The sequence below is a fragment of the Salmo salar genome, chromosome ssa18 (assembly GCF_905237065.1).
Source record: "Salmo salar chromosome ssa18, Ssal_v3.1, whole genome shotgun sequence".
Taxonomy (NCBI): Eukaryota; Metazoa; Chordata; class Actinopteri; order Salmoniformes; family Salmonidae; genus Salmo; species Salmo salar.
The window spans coordinates 79244315-79263772 of NC_059459.1; the positions used below are offsets into that span (position 1 = coordinate 79244315).

At 41.4% G+C, this 19458-nt stretch overlaps 1 protein-coding gene and 1 long non-coding RNA gene across 3 annotated transcripts in view; both read right to left on the reverse strand.

Annotated features, from left to right (window-relative positions):
- Window positions 1–206: 206 nt before the first annotated feature.
- The window catches only part of LOC106578114 (oocyte zinc finger protein XlCOF6.1), a 97789-nt gene continuing 78537 nt past the window's right edge, over window positions 207–19458 (reverse strand). Inside the window, exons 1-3 of one of the 2 annotated variants that reach the window (XM_014156727.2) lie at window positions 5588–5940; window positions 4543–4980; window positions 751–3919 (exon numbers count right to left, since the gene is read on the reverse strand). In XM_014156727.2, the coding sequence (XP_014012202.2) occupies window positions 2118–3919; window positions 4543–4980; window positions 5588–5753 (2406 nt within the window). In that variant the 5' untranslated portion in view covers window positions 5754–5940 and the 3' untranslated portion in view covers window positions 751–2117. Of the gene's footprint in view, window positions 3920–4542; window positions 4981–5587; window positions 5941–19458 lie in introns of those variants that run through there. The other variant, XM_045701606.1, reaches the window with a different exon arrangement.
- LOC123728763 (uncharacterized) lies at window positions 10485–15184 on the reverse strand. The gene is made up of 2 exons (XR_006760538.1): window positions 14999–15184; window positions 10485–14420 (listed from the first exon to the last, which is right to left on the reverse strand). It is a non-coding gene; the product is annotated as an uncharacterized lncRNA (long non-coding RNA).

Sequence of the window (19458 nt, forward strand, 5' to 3'; positions counted from 1 at the left end):
ACACATCTTGACCACCAAAGTCCATTTGATGTCACAAAGCTGTCCAGTACTTTAAAAATATCCTCTCCTGTTGTCCTGGTTTCCAGTGATTTGCAGAATAGGATGTCTTCCTTAACTGACCCCCCCATAAACATAACAGACATATACCAGGAGCTATGCCAGGCCCGCCACGTCTGTTGACCCATCATCCAGCTGTAACGCATATAATTCACTGGCTTGTATGCGAAGCAGCAATTGTTTCAAAACATCTCCTGCCATGTCACTGATGCGTCGTGAAACAGTGTTGTTTGATGAAGACATTGTCTGTATAGTTTTGTGGGCCTTTTCCCCCAGCATTGTCCCAGCCATATCCGCGGCAGCAGGAAGAATTAAGTCCTCCACAATAGCATGGGGCTTGTCTGTCCTAGCCACTCACCATACAAGACGCTTCTAGCCCCTTCTTATTACATTTACATTTTAGTCATTTAGCAGACGCTCTTATCCAGAGCGACTCACAGTAGTGAATGCACACATTTCATACATTTTTTTTTTCTCCGTACTGGTCCCCCGTGGGAATCGAACCCACAACCCTGGCATTGCAAACACCATGCTCTACCAACTGAGCCAAACGGGACCTTATTAATGGTATCTGTTGCTTTTATACATGTCTTACTACTCGAAAGTCATCTTTATTCTCGCTCAAAAAACTCCTGCAGCTTATTTTTCAAATTGTCATGTTTCATTTCTAAATATCTGCACAAGAGTGAAGGTTTCCGAGTAACGGTTAATGTGATTGGATGTTCATTATTTCACTAGGCTACCTGTAGTTGACATTGTGTTGTTCTTTCACTGAACACTAGATGGTTTAATTTTATTTTTGGCAGTGAAACGACTCTACTCAGGTGAGAAAAAAAACTCACCCAAATGTATAGCCCCATTGAAAATATAAATTGTACTGTTTGAAAATGTGAAGGGAATAAGGGAATACCCCCTAATCCAATCACTACTCCCCTAGTTACAAAACATCCCCTTATCCAATCACTACTCCCCTAGTTACAAAACATCCCACTAATGCAATCACTACTCCCCTAGTTACAAAACATCTCCCTTATCCAATCACTACTCCCCTAGTTCCATCCCTTATCCAATCACTACTCCCCTAGTTACAAAACATCCCCCTAATGCAATCACTACTCCCCTAGTTACAAAACATCTCCCTTATCCAATCACTACTCCCCTGGTTACAAAACATCCCCTTATCCAATCACTACTCCCCTAGTTACAAAACATCCCCTTCTACAATCACTACTCCCCTGGTTACAAAATATCCCCCTTATCCAATCACTACTCCCCTAGTTACAAAACATCCCCCTTATCCAATCACTACTCCCCTGGTTACAAAACATTCCCCTTATCCAATCACTACTCCCCTAATTATGTAATGCTCACATTGATTATATAAGGGGGATGTTTTGTACAATTTCTTGAGATCGGATACATCTGGGTGGCTACTTTGAAGAAACTAAAATATTACATATTTTGATTTGTTTAACACTTTTGGTTACTACATGACTCCATATGTGTTATTTCATAGTTTGTTTTCACTATTATTCTATAATGTAGAAAATAGTTAAAATAAAGAAAAACCCTTGAATGAGCAGGTGTATCCAAACTTTTGACTGATACTGTAAATCTATTTACATGTGCGAATACTTGGGAACATATTCCCTAAATACATTTTTAAAATGTCCAACAATGAATAAGAAATAAATACTAATATTCTATAGATTATCTTGTTTTGCTCAGAAAACTTGGGGCCAAATAAAATCAACCAACGGGCCACCTATTGGGAATCCTACATTACATCTGGACATCTTGTATCCATATCTGACTACGACATTGAATGTTCACAACTCTCCAACCCCATCCCTCAGTTGTTCACCTAAAAAGTGGTGGTTGTCTGAACTGCAGATTGTCCATTTCATACACAAAGAGCAGCAACATTACCTGTCAGGTTCAGACAACAGCCCCATTATATCATTACTGTGACATTGGACTGAGCAGGATCAGGAGGACCAGTTAGAGTTGGTCCACAGGTGTATCTCAATACTCTCTTAGTCCCCTCTCTGTGTCCTCATTTACTTTCTTTGTGGATGTTTTTCACGTGTCAGCAGATTAGTCTTCTGAATTAATATTTTATCACAGACTGAGCAGCCATGTTGTTTCCGATTGAAGCTTTTCCCACAATCACCACAGCTACATGATTTCTCTCTGGTGTGAGTCAGTTTGTGCGTAGTTAAGGTCTGCTTGCGATTGAAGCTTTTCCCGCAGTCACCACAGGTAAATGGTTTCTCTCCTGTGTGAATCAGCATATGTCTCCTTAGGTCCCCCTTCAGAATAAAGCTCTTCCCGCAGTCACCGCAGCTAAATGGTTTCTCTCCTGTGTGTGTCAGTATATGCCTCATTAGAACCCCCTTCTGAATGAATCTTTTTCCACAGTCACCACAGCTAAATGGTGTCTCTCTGGTGTGAGTCAGTTTGTGCGTAGTTAAGGTCTGCTTGCGATTGAAACTTCTCCCACAGTCACCACAGCTAAATGGTTTCTCTCGTGTGTGAGTCAGTATATGTCTCCTTAGGTCCCACTTCTGACTAAAGCTCTTCCCGCAGTCACCACAGCTAAATGATTTCTCTCCTGTGTGAGTCAGTATATGTCTATTTAGTGCCCTGTTCTGAATAAAGCTCTTCCCACAATCACCACAGCTAAATGGTTTCTCTCCTGTGTGAGTCAGTTGATGTTCAGTTAGGTGCCCCTTCCGATTGAAGCTTTTCCCACAGTCACCACAGACAAATGGTTTCTCTCCTGTGTGAGTCAATTTATGTTCAGTTAGGCTCACCTTCCGAATGAAGCTTTTCCCACAGTCGCCACAGCTAAATGGTTTCTCTCCTGTGCGAGTCAGTTTATGTTCAGTTAGGCTCACCTTCCGATTGAAACTTTTCCCACAGTCACCACAGCTATATGGTTTCTCTCTGCTGTGAGTCAGTTTGTGCGTAGTTAAGGTCTCCTTGCGATTGAAGCTTTTCCCACAGTCACCACAGGTGAATGGCTTCTCTCCTGTGTGAGTCAGTTTATGCCTGGTTAGGAAATCCGTGCGATTGAAGCTTTTCCCACAGTCACCACAGATAAATTGCTTCTCTCCTGTGTGAATCCTCATGTGATTGGACAGATCTCCTTTGAGTTTGAAGGTCTTGCCACAAACAGGGCAGATACAGGGTTTCCCACCGTGACAGAGTCGGACATGGGCCTTCAGTTTACAGGTAGAGTTGTAGCGTTGTTTGCAGAAGCAGCATTCACTGGGTCTCTTCTTGGTGAGAGTCACATGTCTCTGCAGGTCAGCTTTCAGAGCAAACGTTTCACCACAGTCACGGCAGTGGTGAGTTCTTCTAGCTGTGGTGCTGGGTTTGGAACAGTGTTTCTCCAATAGTGGACTGGGATCCAATGGTGGGCTGGGATCCAATGGTGGGCTGCTGTCAAGTCCTACTGGGTTGCTGCTTATGGCTGAGGCATTGTTCTGATTATCTGGAGGGTCACAGGGAATGTCCATACCCCTTATGTGGGTCACAGTGCCAAAAGGTTTAGGATCCACTGGTTCAGATTCACGCTCTCTGTTCTCCACAGTCTGGTTTTGGGGAAGAGTCAAGGACTGAAGTGGGTCCTCCTGATCACGTTCACTTTTCACACAGGAAGTAGTGAATATGGAGTCTTTGGTATCAAAGAGCCCTTGAAGCTGCTCTTCCTCCTGACTGGTCCTGACTTCCTCCTGTTCCACTTTAATCTGTGTGGTTTCTGGGTCCTCCTGCCCCAGACTGGGGCTCCACTCCCGCTCACAGTGCTGCTGCTCAGGGGGAACCTCCTCTTCAGAGACAGAGAACTTCAGGGAGTCTGGAGGGAAGGAGAGGAATAGCAGATGTTATTTATATACCACAGAATTAAATACAACACTTGAATCACAAATGTGAATTATAGATCTCAATGATTTTTTAATTGAAAATGTCTTTATTGGCATTGATCCAAAATAGCAACAGTAGCTAAAATAATGTGCAATACAGACAAAAATAGTTTTACTGCTTCCAAACTTGATATTTTAATAAAGCTTGTACACGTCCTAATAATTTGAGAGATTTCTCAGAAAACTAGATGTTTTGATCACCGTATGCTTACTTCTATTATGACCTCACGGCGTTTAAGATGAGCAGAGTCAGGGGTCTACAGGACTGAAGCCGTACTCTGCCTACTGCCATCATCAATATAATATTGAATTACTAGTGTGAACGTAAACGTACTCACTGTCTCTAATGAAATGCATTGGAGTCAGAAAGGCTGTGCTATATAAGCTATTTCAATCATCTTTTCCTGACAGATAACTTTTTAATTATGCCCGGTGAATCTTAGCTATATTATAAACTGTTCTTTAAAAATGGATGCATTGGAGATCCCTGTTACCGGAAACAGTTTATTAACTAAGTAGAACCGTAGCTAGCTAGGTATTAGATCTACGTACAAACCTATTCTACATAGTTTTATCTCTGGTGTCCTCCCCAGCAGTCTCCGTAGCAGATCATTCTCTTCCTGGTACTCTACTACAGTTTCCTCAACCGCACCAAGAATCTCCACAGCAGCAGATGCCGTTAAACATTCATTTAACAACACACGAAACGACTGTAGTTTAGACGTTTTCAGTGGACTGAGAGTTGGGTTTTCAGCTAGTATGGCTTCTTGATGTTGGTCCATCTGATCACATTCACTTTTCACACAGGAAGGAGTGAATGTGGAGTCTCTGGTATCAACGAGCCCTTGAAACTGCTCTTCCTCCTGATTGGTCCTGACTTCCTCCTGTTCCTCTTTAATCTGTGTGGTCTCTGGGTCCTTCTGCCCCAGACTGGGGCTCCACTCCTGCTGCTCAGGGGGAACCTCCTCTTCAGAGACAGAGAGCTGCAGGGAGTCTGGAAGGAAGGAATAGCAGAGGTTTACACTCCCCTATGTATTTATTTAGACAGTGAAACTAACATTTACAAATGTGGCTCTATATTCCAGAATTTGGGATTTGAGATCAAATGTTTATATGAGGTGACAGTACAGAATGTCACCTTTTATTTGAGGGAATTTTCATTATATCTGTTTTACCATTTAGAAATGAAAGAACTTTATGTATCTAGTCCCCCAATGTGAAGAAGTCATAAGCATTTGGATAAATTAACTTAGTGTATTACAGTAGTCAGAAGTGTAGTATTTGATCCCATATTCCTTGCACACATGAAGCTCATTATTCATGATTTATTCGTGATTATCCATAATCATAGTATCATCCACATGAATGTATAAGTGTTCAGAAACATATTATATTCTTATTTACATTTTTTTTAAATGACTCCAAAAGTACAATACGTTACACTTGAAATGTGTGTAATTTAGCAGACGCTCTTATCTGCAGCAATTACAGGATACATCAGGGTTAAGTGCTTTGCTCAAGTGCACATGGACAGATTTTTAACCTCATGTGGAAATAGTGAAGGGGTCTGAATACTTTCCGAATGCACTGTACATACGTACCTGTTCTACATAGTTGAACCTCTGATGTGATCTCCAGCAGTCTCCGTAGCCGATCATTCTCCTCCTGGTATTTCACTACCGTTTTCTCAACTTCCCCGAAAATCTCCACAGCAGCCGAAGTTAAGCGCTCATTTAAAAACACATGAAACGACTGTTGTTTCGACATTTTAAGTTGACTGGTAGCTAGTTAGCTATTCAGCTGCTAGCTTCTTCCACGAGGAAAGAACGATGTTCACAAGAAAGAAAAGTCCACTCGCAAGCTCACTTCCGCCTGTATCAGCGGGTGGCAAGACAATACCACAGCGCCTCTATGTGGATGGAGAGTTAACTACAAGGTACAGACTATTTTTATTTCATTTAATCAGGCAAGTCAGTTAATAAGAACTAATTCTTATTTACAGTGACGGCATCCTGGGGAACAGTGGGTTAATTGGCTTGTTCAGAATGACAGATTTTTATCTTGTCAGCTCTGGGATTTGATCCAGCAACCTTTTGATTAATGTCCCTACATTCTAACCACAAGGCTACTTGCCACTAGTAGTGATAATGGAAATTGAAAACTACATGTGGGGAAAACGTTATAATATATTATATAACTTATTGTATGAACTGAATTGAAAGACAACTCATTGTAACACAGGCGACTCCTGAAAGCTGCAACGGCTTGGGACTTCATTCTATAGCTGGAGGACTCCTGATATCTCCCGGAGTGAGAAGTATCATTTTTTTGTTGTCTTTACTGTTGTGGTATAGTATTGTCTTTTTGCTAAGGAGGGCCATCTACTTTAGGTGCTTCCTGTCTTCCCAGCAGCCTACTTGGTGTGTGAGAGCTGCTGACTGCTCATTATTTGCAGATAGTTGCTGACACATCATCCAGGATCAAGGGGCAGGGAAATGTGTGACTAGTTTTGGTAATCAGTGCCTGTATTGGAGAGGAAGTGGTTTCACCTCTCCAAGGCAATCAGTAATTAGTACAGGAAGGTGTGCTCTCCACCTCTGTGAGGCAATTATCAATTAGTGTTAGCACTTCAGTCTCCCCTGGTTTCTCAGCAGCAGCTGTAAGCAGCAGCGGTCGTGTCAGTGGTGGTTTTGCGGCCTTGTGAATGTTGACCTTTTTAAACGTCTTACTCACATTGGCTGCGGAGAGCGTTATCACACAGTCATCCGGAACAGCTGATGCTCTCATGCATGTTTCAGTGTTACTTGCCTCGAAGAGAGCATAGAAGTCATTTAGCTCGTCAAAGAGGCTCGTGTCAGTGGGCAGCTCTCGGCTGTGCTTCCCTTTGTACTCTGTAATAGTTTGTATGCCGGTGTAGTACGATTCGATCTTAGTCCTGTATTGACGCTTTGCCTGTGATGGTTCCTATGTTGATTTGCTCTCCCTAAATATTTGTCATCTGATGTATTCGATTCAGTCTCTGAATTGTTTAATCTTTTTTTTTTTTTTCTGAATTAGCCTAGTGTGCATGTGCGCCCAGCTATATCCTGTCCCAAGGTTGTTTTCCCCGGTTTTTCCCTGGCTAAACTAGCTGGCTAGCTGAACTATGCTTATTTTCATCCTCATTGCCAAACTTCATAAATACTGCACCCTCAACTTCAAAAATAATTTGCTAGTTATACAATAAGACATTCGCTGTAAAGAAACTTGAAAATTATTTGTTTTGTTGAATAGTCATGACTGGTGCGAGCAATGTCATAAAAGACAACGGTGGCAAAGGATATCATTGCCACTTAGTGTGGGTCCAAGTTCAGTTTTGAGATCCAGGTGTCATTGGTGTAGGGTTACATGGACGTTTCTGACAGGTCTTGGAACTGTTACAACGGGCAGCCTCTCCCTGCTTGGCTCGTTGGGATATGTATTGATTTTGCCGACACAGCCAGATATGTACACAGTCTTATACCCTTAACCTTTTTAAACTGACTCTCATATTTGTTTTTTGAATCAGACTTTATTAATATAATGACTAATCCAGGAATGTCACGAGTTCATTAAAACGATAAAATAGCAACTCTACAGAGCACCAATGGCTACAATGAATGGCTAAATAACTTCCGGACAGGAAAGGTCAGCTGAGAGCTCACCACCACCACCACTCTATTGTTGACAATCACAGATAGAACAATGAGCCAGATGTTTCACCAGATGTATAAACCTGCAGCATCCGGTTGGCGTTTCCACACACCACCAAATATTAGGATGAGATGAAGGCCAGTGAGAGAAGATGGAGCGAGATGGGGGTTTTTGCTGACTTTCTGCTAATTTTCTTGTTGATGAAACATTTGATCTTCCCACTATGATTTTATATATATATATATATATATGAAATGACTGTGGTGACAGATAGTTGAGACAGATATTTCACTGGATGTATAAATGTGAGACATCCGGTTGGCGTTTCCTCTCACTACCATATATGGTAGTGAGAGGAAGCCCAGTGGACGGCAGTGGGAGAAGATTCAGCTAGATGGATTTTGGCCGACATTCTGCTAATTTTCTCATAAAGGAAACATTTGATCTCCATACAGTTTTCTGTTTCCCAAAACTAGAATTTTATAATAAAGACTTCACTACGTTTGGTAGACTTTGACTTACCCAATTGTTTGTAGAGATTACTTTGTTTAGGACGAGTGCAATAGATAGTGGCCGTTTTCCTAATGAACGTTTTGCTTATTCAGTAAGGCACAAATGGTCTTCATCCTCTTCTTGGCGGTAGCTAGCTTGTCCCAAGTAGATATCTAGCTGGCTAGCTAATTCACACAACAACAAAAAACGACTTAGCTTAAATAGCTAGACATCGATTTCTTTGCAAGTTTTCCCACTACTAGTACTCCTTCTGTGAATCACATTTTTTTCCCCTCACGATAAGAAACATGTCATCAATAAAATGCCTTGTTTATTGTAAAAAAAAAAAAAAGGAGAGGAAAATCCTTGTTCCTGTTTCCAACAGACGTTGAACATTATTGTAATAAATAATGATAATATGCATTTGGAGTAATTATTGCATGGTGAGGCACACGTTTTTGGCTGTGTAATCAGTAGTGTGCTGTATCCATGACTACCCATCGAATCAATCACCAAAGCAATGATCACTGATAGATAAAACATGGTAGCTACCAGTAATTTACATTTACGTCATTTAGCAGACGCTCTTATCCAGAGCGACTTAGAAATTGGTGCCATTCACCTTATGATATCCAGTGGAACAACCACTTTACAATAGTACATCTATATCTTTTTTTGGGGGGGGGTAATGAAACCATCTGTGATGTTAGTTTACCAATGTGCCCATCTGTGGTGTTAGTTTACCAATGTGCCCACTATAGCTGGGTTTAACACAGTGTAACCCCAAATATGGTAGTGAGAGGAAACGGCAAGCGGATGTTTCACATTTATACATCCAGTGAAATATCTCTCTCATCTATCTGTGATGTTAGTTTACCAATGGGCCCATCTGTGATGTTAGTTTACCAATGGGCCCATCTGTGATGTTAGTTTACCAATGGGCCCATCTGTGATGTTAGTTTACCAATGGGCCCATCTGTGATGTTAGTTTACCAATGGGCCCATCTGTGATGTTAGTTTACCAATGTGCCCATCTGTGATGTTAAGTTTACCAATGTGCCCATCTGTGATGTTAGTTTACCAATGGGCCCATCTGTGATGTTAGTTTACCAATGGGCCCATCTGTGATGTTAGTTTACCAATGGGCCCATCTGTGATGTTAGTTTACCAATGTGCCCATCTGTGATGTTAAGTTTACCAATGGGCCCATCTGTGATGTTAGTTTACCAATGGGCCCATCTGTGATGTTAGTTTACCAATGTGCCCATCTGTGATGTTAGTTTACCAATGTGCCCATCTGTGATGTTAGTTTACCAATGGGCCCATCTGTGATGTTAAGTTTACCAATGGGCCCATCTGTGATGTTAGTTTACCAATGTGCCCATCTGTGATGTTAGTTTACCAATGGGCCCATCTGTGATGTTAGTTTACCAATGTGCCCATCTGTGATGTTAAGTTTACCAATGGGCCCATCTGTGATGTTAGTTTACCAATGTGCCCATCTGTGATGTTAGTTTACCAATGGGCCCATCTGTGATGTTAGTTTACCAATGTGCCCATCTGTGATGTTAGTTTACCAATGTGCCCATCTGTGATGTTAAGTTTACCAATGGGCCCATCTGTGATGTTAGTTTACCAATGGGCCCATCTGTGATGTTAGTTTACCAATGGGCCCATCTGTGATGTTAGTTTACCAATGTGCCCATCTGTGATGTTAGTTTACCAATGGGCCCATCTGTGATGTTAGTTTACCAATGTGCCCATCTGTGATGTTAGTTTACCAATGGGCCCATCTGTGATGTTAGTTTACCAATGGGCCCATCTGTGATGTTAGTTTACCAATGGGCCCATCTGTGATGTTAGTTTACCAATGTGCCCATCTGTGATGTTAGTTTACCAATGTGCCCATCTGTGATGTTAGTTTACCAATGGGCCCATCTGTGATGTTAAGTTTACCAATGGGCCCATCTGTGATGTTAGTTTACCAATGTGCCCATCTGTGATGTTAGTTTACCAATGGGCCCATCTGTGATGTTAGTTTACCAATGTGCCCATCTGTGATGTTAAGTTTACCAATGGGCCCATCTGTGATGTTAGTTTACCAATGTGCCCATCTGTGATGTTAGTTTACCAATGGGCCCATCTGTGATGTTAGTTTACCAATGGGCCCATCTGTGATGTTAGTTTACCAATGGGCCCATCTGTGATGTTAGTTTACCAATGTGCCCATCTGTGATATTAGTTTACCAATGTGACCCGTAACATATCTCATGCAAATCATAACAGTGAAAATGAACAGTGAGAACTAAAAGAAATCCACAGACAACCTAAACCTAACGTCAAACACTTTAGGTTTATTTCAAACACACGGTAATGGGGTGTGGGAAAAAGGGTCTGAGCTGGACCCAAGGAAAGAAATAATAAATATCCAAAAACCCCTAAGCTAGTCTAGCCTGCTTTAAGAACAGCTAGCTAACTAACCAATAAAATACAGTGGGTGGTCTGCCCAGTTCTAACTAGGGTACTTAGACAACGTTTTCCTACGAGTAATGTATGCGCAAGGGCGACTTGGCTTGGTATCCCCTTTTCCCACCAACAAACAGTCATACACCACAGCAATACATACACACAAGATAACGGACAAAGTGAAATGTAGGCGCAAAAACAAAAGAGAGATAGCTCCAGAGACAACTGATTGGGTTTCTTTTAAACCAAGGGAAAAGGGATGTGATTGGGTAAGAGAAAAGGAGCAGGTGTGTCTTCAGATTGGCGACTGATGACTGCCACCTGTGACTCGGGCAGAAGGAGAGAAAACAAATACACACAGGATACCTGTATCCGTAACACATCTCCTCAACAGGAAAATGGAACAAAAAAGAAAGACACACACCATGTGTAGCACTAGAGCGGAGCTTCAAAAGACCAATCAGGTTTAAGAGGGCAGCAACTGAAAATGTTTCATAGGACAAAGTGTGGGTCTTTATCTAATGTTTCAAAGGACAGGATAACGTGTGGGTCTTTATTGTAATGTTTCATAGGACAGGATAAAGTGTGGGTCTTTATTCTGATGTTTCATAGGACAGGATAGAGTGTGGGTCTTTATTGTAATGTTTCATAGGACAGGATAAAGTGTGGGTCTTTATTCTGATGTTTCATAGGACAGGATAAAGTGTGGGTCTTTATTGCAATGTTTCATAGGACAGGATAAAGTGTGGGTCTTTATTCTGATGTTTCATAGGACAGGACAAAGTGTGGGTCTTTATTGCAATGTTTCATAGGACAGGATAAAGTGTGGATCTTTATTGTGATGTTTCATAGGATAAAGTGTGGGTCTTTATTCTGATGTTTCATAGGACAGGATAAAGTGTGGGTCTCTATTGTGATGTTTCATAGGATAAAGTGTGGGTCTATATTGTGATGTTTCATAGGACAGGATAAAGTGTGGGTCTTTATTCTGATGTTTCATAGGACAGGATTGAGTCTGGGTCTTTATTGTAATGTTTCATAGGACAGGATAAAGTGTGGGTCTTTATTGCAATGTTTCATAGGACAGGATAAAGTCTGGGTCTTTATTGTAATGTTTCATAGGACAGGATAAAGTGTCTGGGTCTTTATTGTGATGTTTCATAGGACAGGATAAAGTGTGGGTCTTTATTGTAATGTTTCATAGGACAGGATAAAGTGTGGGTCTTTATTGTAATGTTTCATAGGACAGGATAGAGTGTGGGTCTTTATTGTAATGTTTCATAGGACAGGATAAAGTGTGGGTCTTTATTCTGATGTTTCATAGGACAGGATAAAGTGTGGGTCTATATTGTGATGTTTCATAGGATTTTCTATATTGTGATGTTTCATAGGACAGGATAAAGTCTGGGTCTTTATTGTAATGTTTCATAGGACAGGATAAAGTCTGAGTCTTTATTGTAATGTTTCATAGGACAGGATAAAGTGTGGGTCTTTATTCTGATGTTTCATAGGACAGGATAAAGTGTGGGTCTTTATTCTAATGTCTCATAGGACAGGATAAAGTGTGGGTCTTTATTCTATGTTCTCCGTTATTTGGGGTGTTGCTAACCAGGCAATGGTTGTTAAGGTGGTGTCTCACAGAGAGGAGTGTCAGTTTTGATTGAAGAGAAGGAGAGTGACGTAGACCCCAGAAGTCTGCAGACTACAGGGATGAGTCCATATACACTACTAACTATAGCAGGACACGATCAATAAGAATGTAAGGTCCTCATTTGGGTACTGGTCACAGGAGTAGCAAGAAAGGCTGCTTTTCTTATGACTTCTGTGGAGTCTACGTCACACTCCTCTTACACATACAGAGATAAAAAACAACATGGCTGCTGTTTAAATTAACTGTAGAGTACTATTAAAAAACAATCAGGGTGAATAACAGGGATAGAGGACAATCGTTTATGGTTATCTACAAACTACAATATACTACCACAGATGTTATAGCAACCACTATACTACTAAATTAACTATAAAACAGGAGACATAGCCCAACATCCAGCTGAATTCAATAAAATGTGAGATTAATCCTTACACACTAATTACTCAGGAGGAAGATGTGGCTGAGAAACATCAAGCGTAGGGACATCAGTCTGCAGAAGGGGTTACGCTGTGTGCGAGGAGCATTTTATTCTGATCATTGACCATCTTTGTCAATGAAAATACATTTCAGTCATGATACTTTTCTGGTAAAAATGTCTTTCAACAGGGTTCACGGAAGACACTGTCCTCCGAGGGAGTAACTACCAGAATAAATTGCATGAATCCACCCCCTCAAATCTGCAACAGATGCACGGCGTGGTAGAAAAAGACAACCACAAAGTTCGTAGCGATTAAAGATGCATCGTTATTGTTTTATATCAACAGGTTTAAAGTCTTGAATTGGCTATTTTTTGAAGGAGAAGCCAGGGAAGCAGATGTAGGAGTTTTAGGTGAGAAAGACAGAACAAGAGAGTGAAGGAGAGGAGTACTTTAAAGAGTGCTCCTCTCCTTCCTTCTAGACCCAGCTCCAGCAGAGGAAGCAGCAGATGCTGAATTTAGTTCAAGGGGTCTGCAGGAGGTGGTCTGTCAGGTGACAGAGGTGGCAGGAGGCTTCGTCATGAGCATACAGGAGGAGGCTCAGGTGACAGGAGGCTTCCTCACAAGCATACAGGAGGAGGCTCAGGTGACAGGAGGCTTCCTCACAAGCATACAGGAGGAGGCTCAGGTGACAAAGGAAGCAGCATGTAGCACAGGTGTCATGCAGGAGGAGGCCAGCATCCAATTGAAAGAGGTATAATAATAATAATAATAATAATAATAATCCACCCACAGTGATTAATTGCACACACATTGAAACAAATATATCACAAAATTAATCTCATAAAGATGTTACTTTAATAAGAGAATACAGCTCCTGGAAAAGATGCTGTCAAAATCACAAAAAACAACAGGCAAATGCAAAGTAGGCATGACGCAAGACTAAAAGCCACCAAAACCAAGTACGTTGTCATCTTATAGATTGGAATATCAAAAATGGAGGACATAATTGACAAAAAACCTTAGCAGTCTTTGGGCAAAAACTGGCATTGTGTAAGGACTAAAAGTTCTTACTTAGATCTAGTGCCTTTGATTGCATCCTGAAAGGCCATGTCGAGCATGCCTAGCCCCTCATAGAAAAAAATAAATGGTGAAGATAAAGAACCAAAAACCATAGCACAGTGAAAACTGAAGTATTTCACCGGCTAGTCCTTTTCTTTTGGTGCCTAGACACCCTGTCTCACTATCCTGGTGAAGAGAACAAAAACAATCCAGGTGAATGGAGTGTGGCCCGGAATGGATGACGGCGCCCGTCTTCCATTCCCTTTATCCCAGGGATCAACTAATTGTTTTTCTTGAGAGGATGGTTGGGGGGGGCGGAACATAATTACAAATAATTTGTAGACTGTAAATTGACTTGGAAGAAGCCCAAACAAATATAATTTTTAAATAAAATAATCATTCAAACCTTGCTTACATTTGTTGTATACGATCAGGTGTCTCTATTATTCATGAGAATACATGAATAGATTCTTAAATAAAAGTCACTTGAAGCTGATTTCCTGGTGTTTTTTCAGTCTTTTATGTACAACAATAAAAAATATATTTTAAATTGCCTCAAAACTTTGGAGCCCAAATAAAACCACCCATGTGCCAAATTCCGCCCGGTAGTTGGAGGAACGGCCTTGTCCTCACTGTCACTTAGAAAGGAATTCCGATGTCCGCCTGGTCATGGTTCTGTTCAAAACAAAACTCTAATTTTGGATACAACACTTGGTTGTAGTAGCTCTTTTGAGGTGTAACGATGCAGTACTGTAGAGTACATTAACGCTGTTCGTCCATGTTAATCCATGTTCTAGCTGTTTCTAGCTTTACGAGTAAACAAAAACGTGCTGTTCTCTCAGATGTGCGGTCCTGAATGATTATTTAGCTAAACTAGCTAGTTACTCTGCTATTTTTCTGACAGGTGCAGAATCCGATTAATTGCGCTACAGTAACGTTAGCTAGCCGATAAATATATATATCTATATATCAACCTAGCCAACGTTACTATTTCTCTTCTTGCCCGTGTGAAATTTTAACATGTAATAAGAGAAGAGTAACGGGTTGGTCATTAATAACCTCACAGCTAGTTTATTGCATATAGCCCAGCTAAGTTAACGTTTTGATTTAGCTAACTTTAACTGTTAGCTAACTTTACCGTTACTGTTCCTCAGCATGTTTTAACGGAAAACAGTTAACGCCCACTACAACACGTTTAAATATCTAATTTATATAACGTGTATAAACATTTAAAATATATATTTGTAACTTACTTTTCGATCTTGGTGGCGTTATAAAAGTGTCAACAACGAATAGTTTATTTAACGTTAGTGAAGTGTTTTCTCCACATCTCCAGTCCAACGTCTGCGTCTCATTTTGAACTGAATTTGAATATGATGACGATGTATTTTATTGACGTCACTAAGCCATCTAGATGACTGACATCTGATAGACCAATAAACGCGACCCATCTCGACACTTGATCCCACCTACTCGGCTCACTTGCCTTCCCATTGGAAACGACAGGATGTGATCTATCTTAGTAGAACATCTTTGCTGTGGTCTAGCTTTACAACAGTGGATCGTTACTAGTTACCACAGCCATAACGATGTCTATTTCTACAATTTCTAACCACACAGTTAAACTTATGCCTAACATTTAAATTAGGACCAAAAAGCACATTGGAGGGAGTTTTCTTAGGTTTTTACGATATAGCCAATTTTGACTTTGTGGCTGTGGTAACTAGTGACAACCATTGTCTCCAATCTTACTTCTGTGTTCTAGTCAAGGAATCTTTGAAAAATCCTTTATTCTAGTGGGTTGCGTGCCCTGAACCGCACAACAGCGCCACCAGCTGGATGGAGGTTTTCTGTGCAAGGCAGCCTACAGACCAGTAGCAAAGGGAAACGAAAACTACATAGACAAACAGTGAAGGATGATCTTGGAGAATCAATTCATCCTCAGGAGTCAACTGTTTATCATTATTCCATACAATATTAAACCAACATGATGAATGAGCAACATTAGGTTAAAATGAAATGTAAAAAAAACTATTGGCAAATTCAAGATGTTTTCTGGAAAGTATATCTATTTTTATTATGTATCAATATATTTATATAAATCAGGGGTTTTACTACACGGTCCAGACCATTAATAATGGAATAGATAACTACACGAGGGGAAACAGTTACAGCAAGTAATAGGGGGATCTAGGAGAATAATTTCTGGCGTGAACTGAATTCATTTTTTGTCATTTTTAATTTATTTAACCTTTATTTAACTTGGCAAGTCAGTTAAGAACAAATTCTTATTTACAATGACGGCCAAAACCAGATGACGCTGGGCCAATTGTGCGCAACCCTATGGGACTCCCAATCACGGCCGGTTGTGATACAGCCTGGATTCAAATCAGGGTGTCTGTAGTGACACCTCAAGCACCGAGATGCAGTGCCTTAGACCGCTGCGCCACTCGGGAGCCCAATAAAGGAAAATACATTGTAACACAGGTGACTCCTGATAACGCGACGGCTTGGGACTGATGTGACAGCGTGCACTAAGCTAGAAAATGCGGTTATCAGTAGATTTTACTTTTTTTTTTATTGAATTGGGACTAGAAAACACTGTAGTTCACTTAAAAGAGAGTTTGCACTTATCAGAAGTTGACTGTAAATCATTACTTCCCAAAATATTAAACACTATCATGAATGAGCAGCATTAGATGAAAATGGATGAGAAATAGTCTTGGACAGATGGACGGAGCTATTTTCTGGAAAGTATACGTTTAATGTATAAATAACACCATTCTCTCATCACCCTGAGATAAATTCCAAAACAGATGACCAGATAATCCTGTTTCTAATGATGTGAAAACATCAAGAGACTTTGAACAGGGAACCTGTGAGTTTCCTACAATACTTTCCTCCAACAGGTGGTAGGTAGTCTGGTGGTTAAGAGAGGCAAGACCGTAGTCTAGTGGTTAAGAGAGGCAAGATCGTAGTCTAGTGGTTAAGAGAGGCAAGATCGTAGTCTGGTGGTTAAGAGAGGCAAGACCGTAGTCTGGTGGTTAAGAGAGGCAAGACCGTAGTCTAGTGGTTATCTTCTATGGGCTACGTGGGTTACCTGTGGGCTACCTGTGGGACACATAATTCACCTTTTTCAAACATACACTTCTCCTTGATGTAACCACATTGTCCGATTTCAAAAAGGCTTTACAGCGAAAGCAAAACATTAGATTATGTTAGGAGAGTACATAGACAAAAATAATCACAGCCATTTTCCAAGCAAGGACATGTGTCAATAAAACCCAAAACACAGCTAAATGAAGCACTAACCTTTGACGATCTTCATCAGATGACACTCCTAGGTTATTATGTTACACAATATATGTATGTTTTGTTCGATAAAGTTCATATTTATATCCAAAAACAGCATTTTACATTGGCGCGTGATGTTCAGAAAATGTATTCCCACCAAAACTTCCCGTGAATGTGCACATCAATTTACAAAAATACTCATCATAAACGTTGACAAAATATATAACAATTATTTAAAGAATTATAGATAGACTACTCCTGGATGTAACCGCTTTGTCAGATTTTAAAATAGCTTTATGGAGAAAGCACATTTTTCAATATTCTGAGTACATAGCTCAGCCATCACAGAGAGCTATACAGACACCCGCCAAGTTCGGGGCAACCTAAACTCAGATTTAGTATTAGAAATATTCTCTTACCTTCGCTGATCTTCGTCAGAATGCACTCCCAGGACTGCTACTTCCACAAGAAATTTTGTTTTTATTGAAATAATACATATTTATGTCCAAATACCTCCGTTTTGTTTGTGCGTTCAGAGCACTATCCAAAAGGCATAACGCGCGAGCGCAGTACCAGAGACGAAAAGTCAAAATGTTCCATTACCGTACTTAGAAGCATGTCAAACGCTGTTTAAAATGAATCTTTATGGTATTTTTTACATAAAATTGCAATAATATTCCAACCAGACAATAGCGTATTCATTCAAGGAGAAAAAGAAGGAACGGCGCCCTCGCGTGACCGCGCATATCCAATCCCTTTGTCCACAGGCAGTCCACTCAGTAACTGAGCTCCTATTATCTGCCCAGTAACAGGAAAAGGCTGAAACAACTTTCTGAATGCTTTTGACAGCCAATGGAAGCCTCAGGAAGTGCAACGTAACCCCACAGATACTGTAGTTTCGAAAGGGAGTAGAAAGAAGAACTACAATTCTCAGATCCTCCACTTCCTGGTTGACTTTTTCTCAGGTTTTTGCCTGCCATATGAGTTCTGTTATACTCACAGACACCATTCAAACAGTTTTAGAAACTTTAGAGTGTTTTCTATCCAAATCTACTAATAATATGCATATTCTAGTTTCTGGGCCAGAGTAGTAACCTGTTTAAATTGGGTATGTTTTTCATCCGGCCGTGAAAATACTGCCCCCTAGCCCAGACAGGTTAAGAGAGGCAAGACCACAAGCGGAGGGTTGCCAGTTCCAATCCCGCGTCCAACAGGTGGTAGGTAGTCTAGTGGTTAAGAGAGGCAAGACCGCAAGCAGAGGGTTGCCAGTTCCAGTCCTGGATCTGATTGGAAAAATCTGTCAGGAAGTAAGCAGTTGCTGGTATCAAATCCTAGATGCCAAACCTGCCATTGGGCCCTTGAGCAAGGCACTTAACCCCTACTGGTGTTGTAGTATGGCAGCCCCCTGCTCCATCCTCTATGTATGTGTCTCTTTCAGGGGGGTTGGGATAAAAGCCAAAGTCGAATTTCCTTTGGACCTTGTTTACAATTACTTGGTGTCAAATTTGATTTACAAGTAAATCGATCACACGTCTATTCCTGTAACCCACAGCATGAATGATCCAGAGACTAAGATAGCTTTAAGATAAGCAGATATGTCACAGTTGTCGTACTGGAGAGAAGACCAAGGCGCAGCGGGTTGCGTGTTCATCATGATCATTTATTCAATACACGTGAACACAAAAAAACAATAAACAAAAGAGAACGACAGACCGACAGTTTTACAGGCTAGGTACTCACATATAGCAGTGCAAAATCAACTACCTACAAAATAACCAAACCAAACACACACCTTTATATAGGACTCTCAATCAGAGGCAATTAGAAACACCTGCCTCCAATTGAGAGTCCAACACCCAATCCTAAACATAAAAAAACTAAACTAGACAGAACATAGAAATGCATACACAACACAAACCCTCTGCCACGCCCTGACCAAAACGAATACAATTACTCCCTCTGCTGGTCAGGACGTGACAGTACCCCCCCTAAAAGGTGCAGACCCTGAATGCACCTCAAAAGAAAAACACAGAAAACCCCAAAACAAACAGAAAAATCCCCCTAAACTACAGGGAGGGAAGGGAGGGTGGCTGCCGGCACTGTGCTACACCCCCCCTACCCAACCCACCTATATTGGAGGCGGCTCAGGTGCGGGACGTGGACCCCGCTCCACCCTCGGCATCGCCCACTTAGGTGGCGCCCCTGACCTCGCCCGACTGGCGGGCGATTCTTGCCGCGACCGGCTGGCGGGTGTCTCTGGTTGCGCCCGGCTGGCTGACGACCCTTGCTGCGCCCGGCTGGCGGGCGGCGATGGCTACGCCCGGCTGGCGGCTCTGGCAGATCCGGCACGGCGGGCCGCTCTGGCAGCTCCGGCACGGCGGGCTGCTCTGGCAGCTCCGGGCCACTCTGGCAGCTCCGG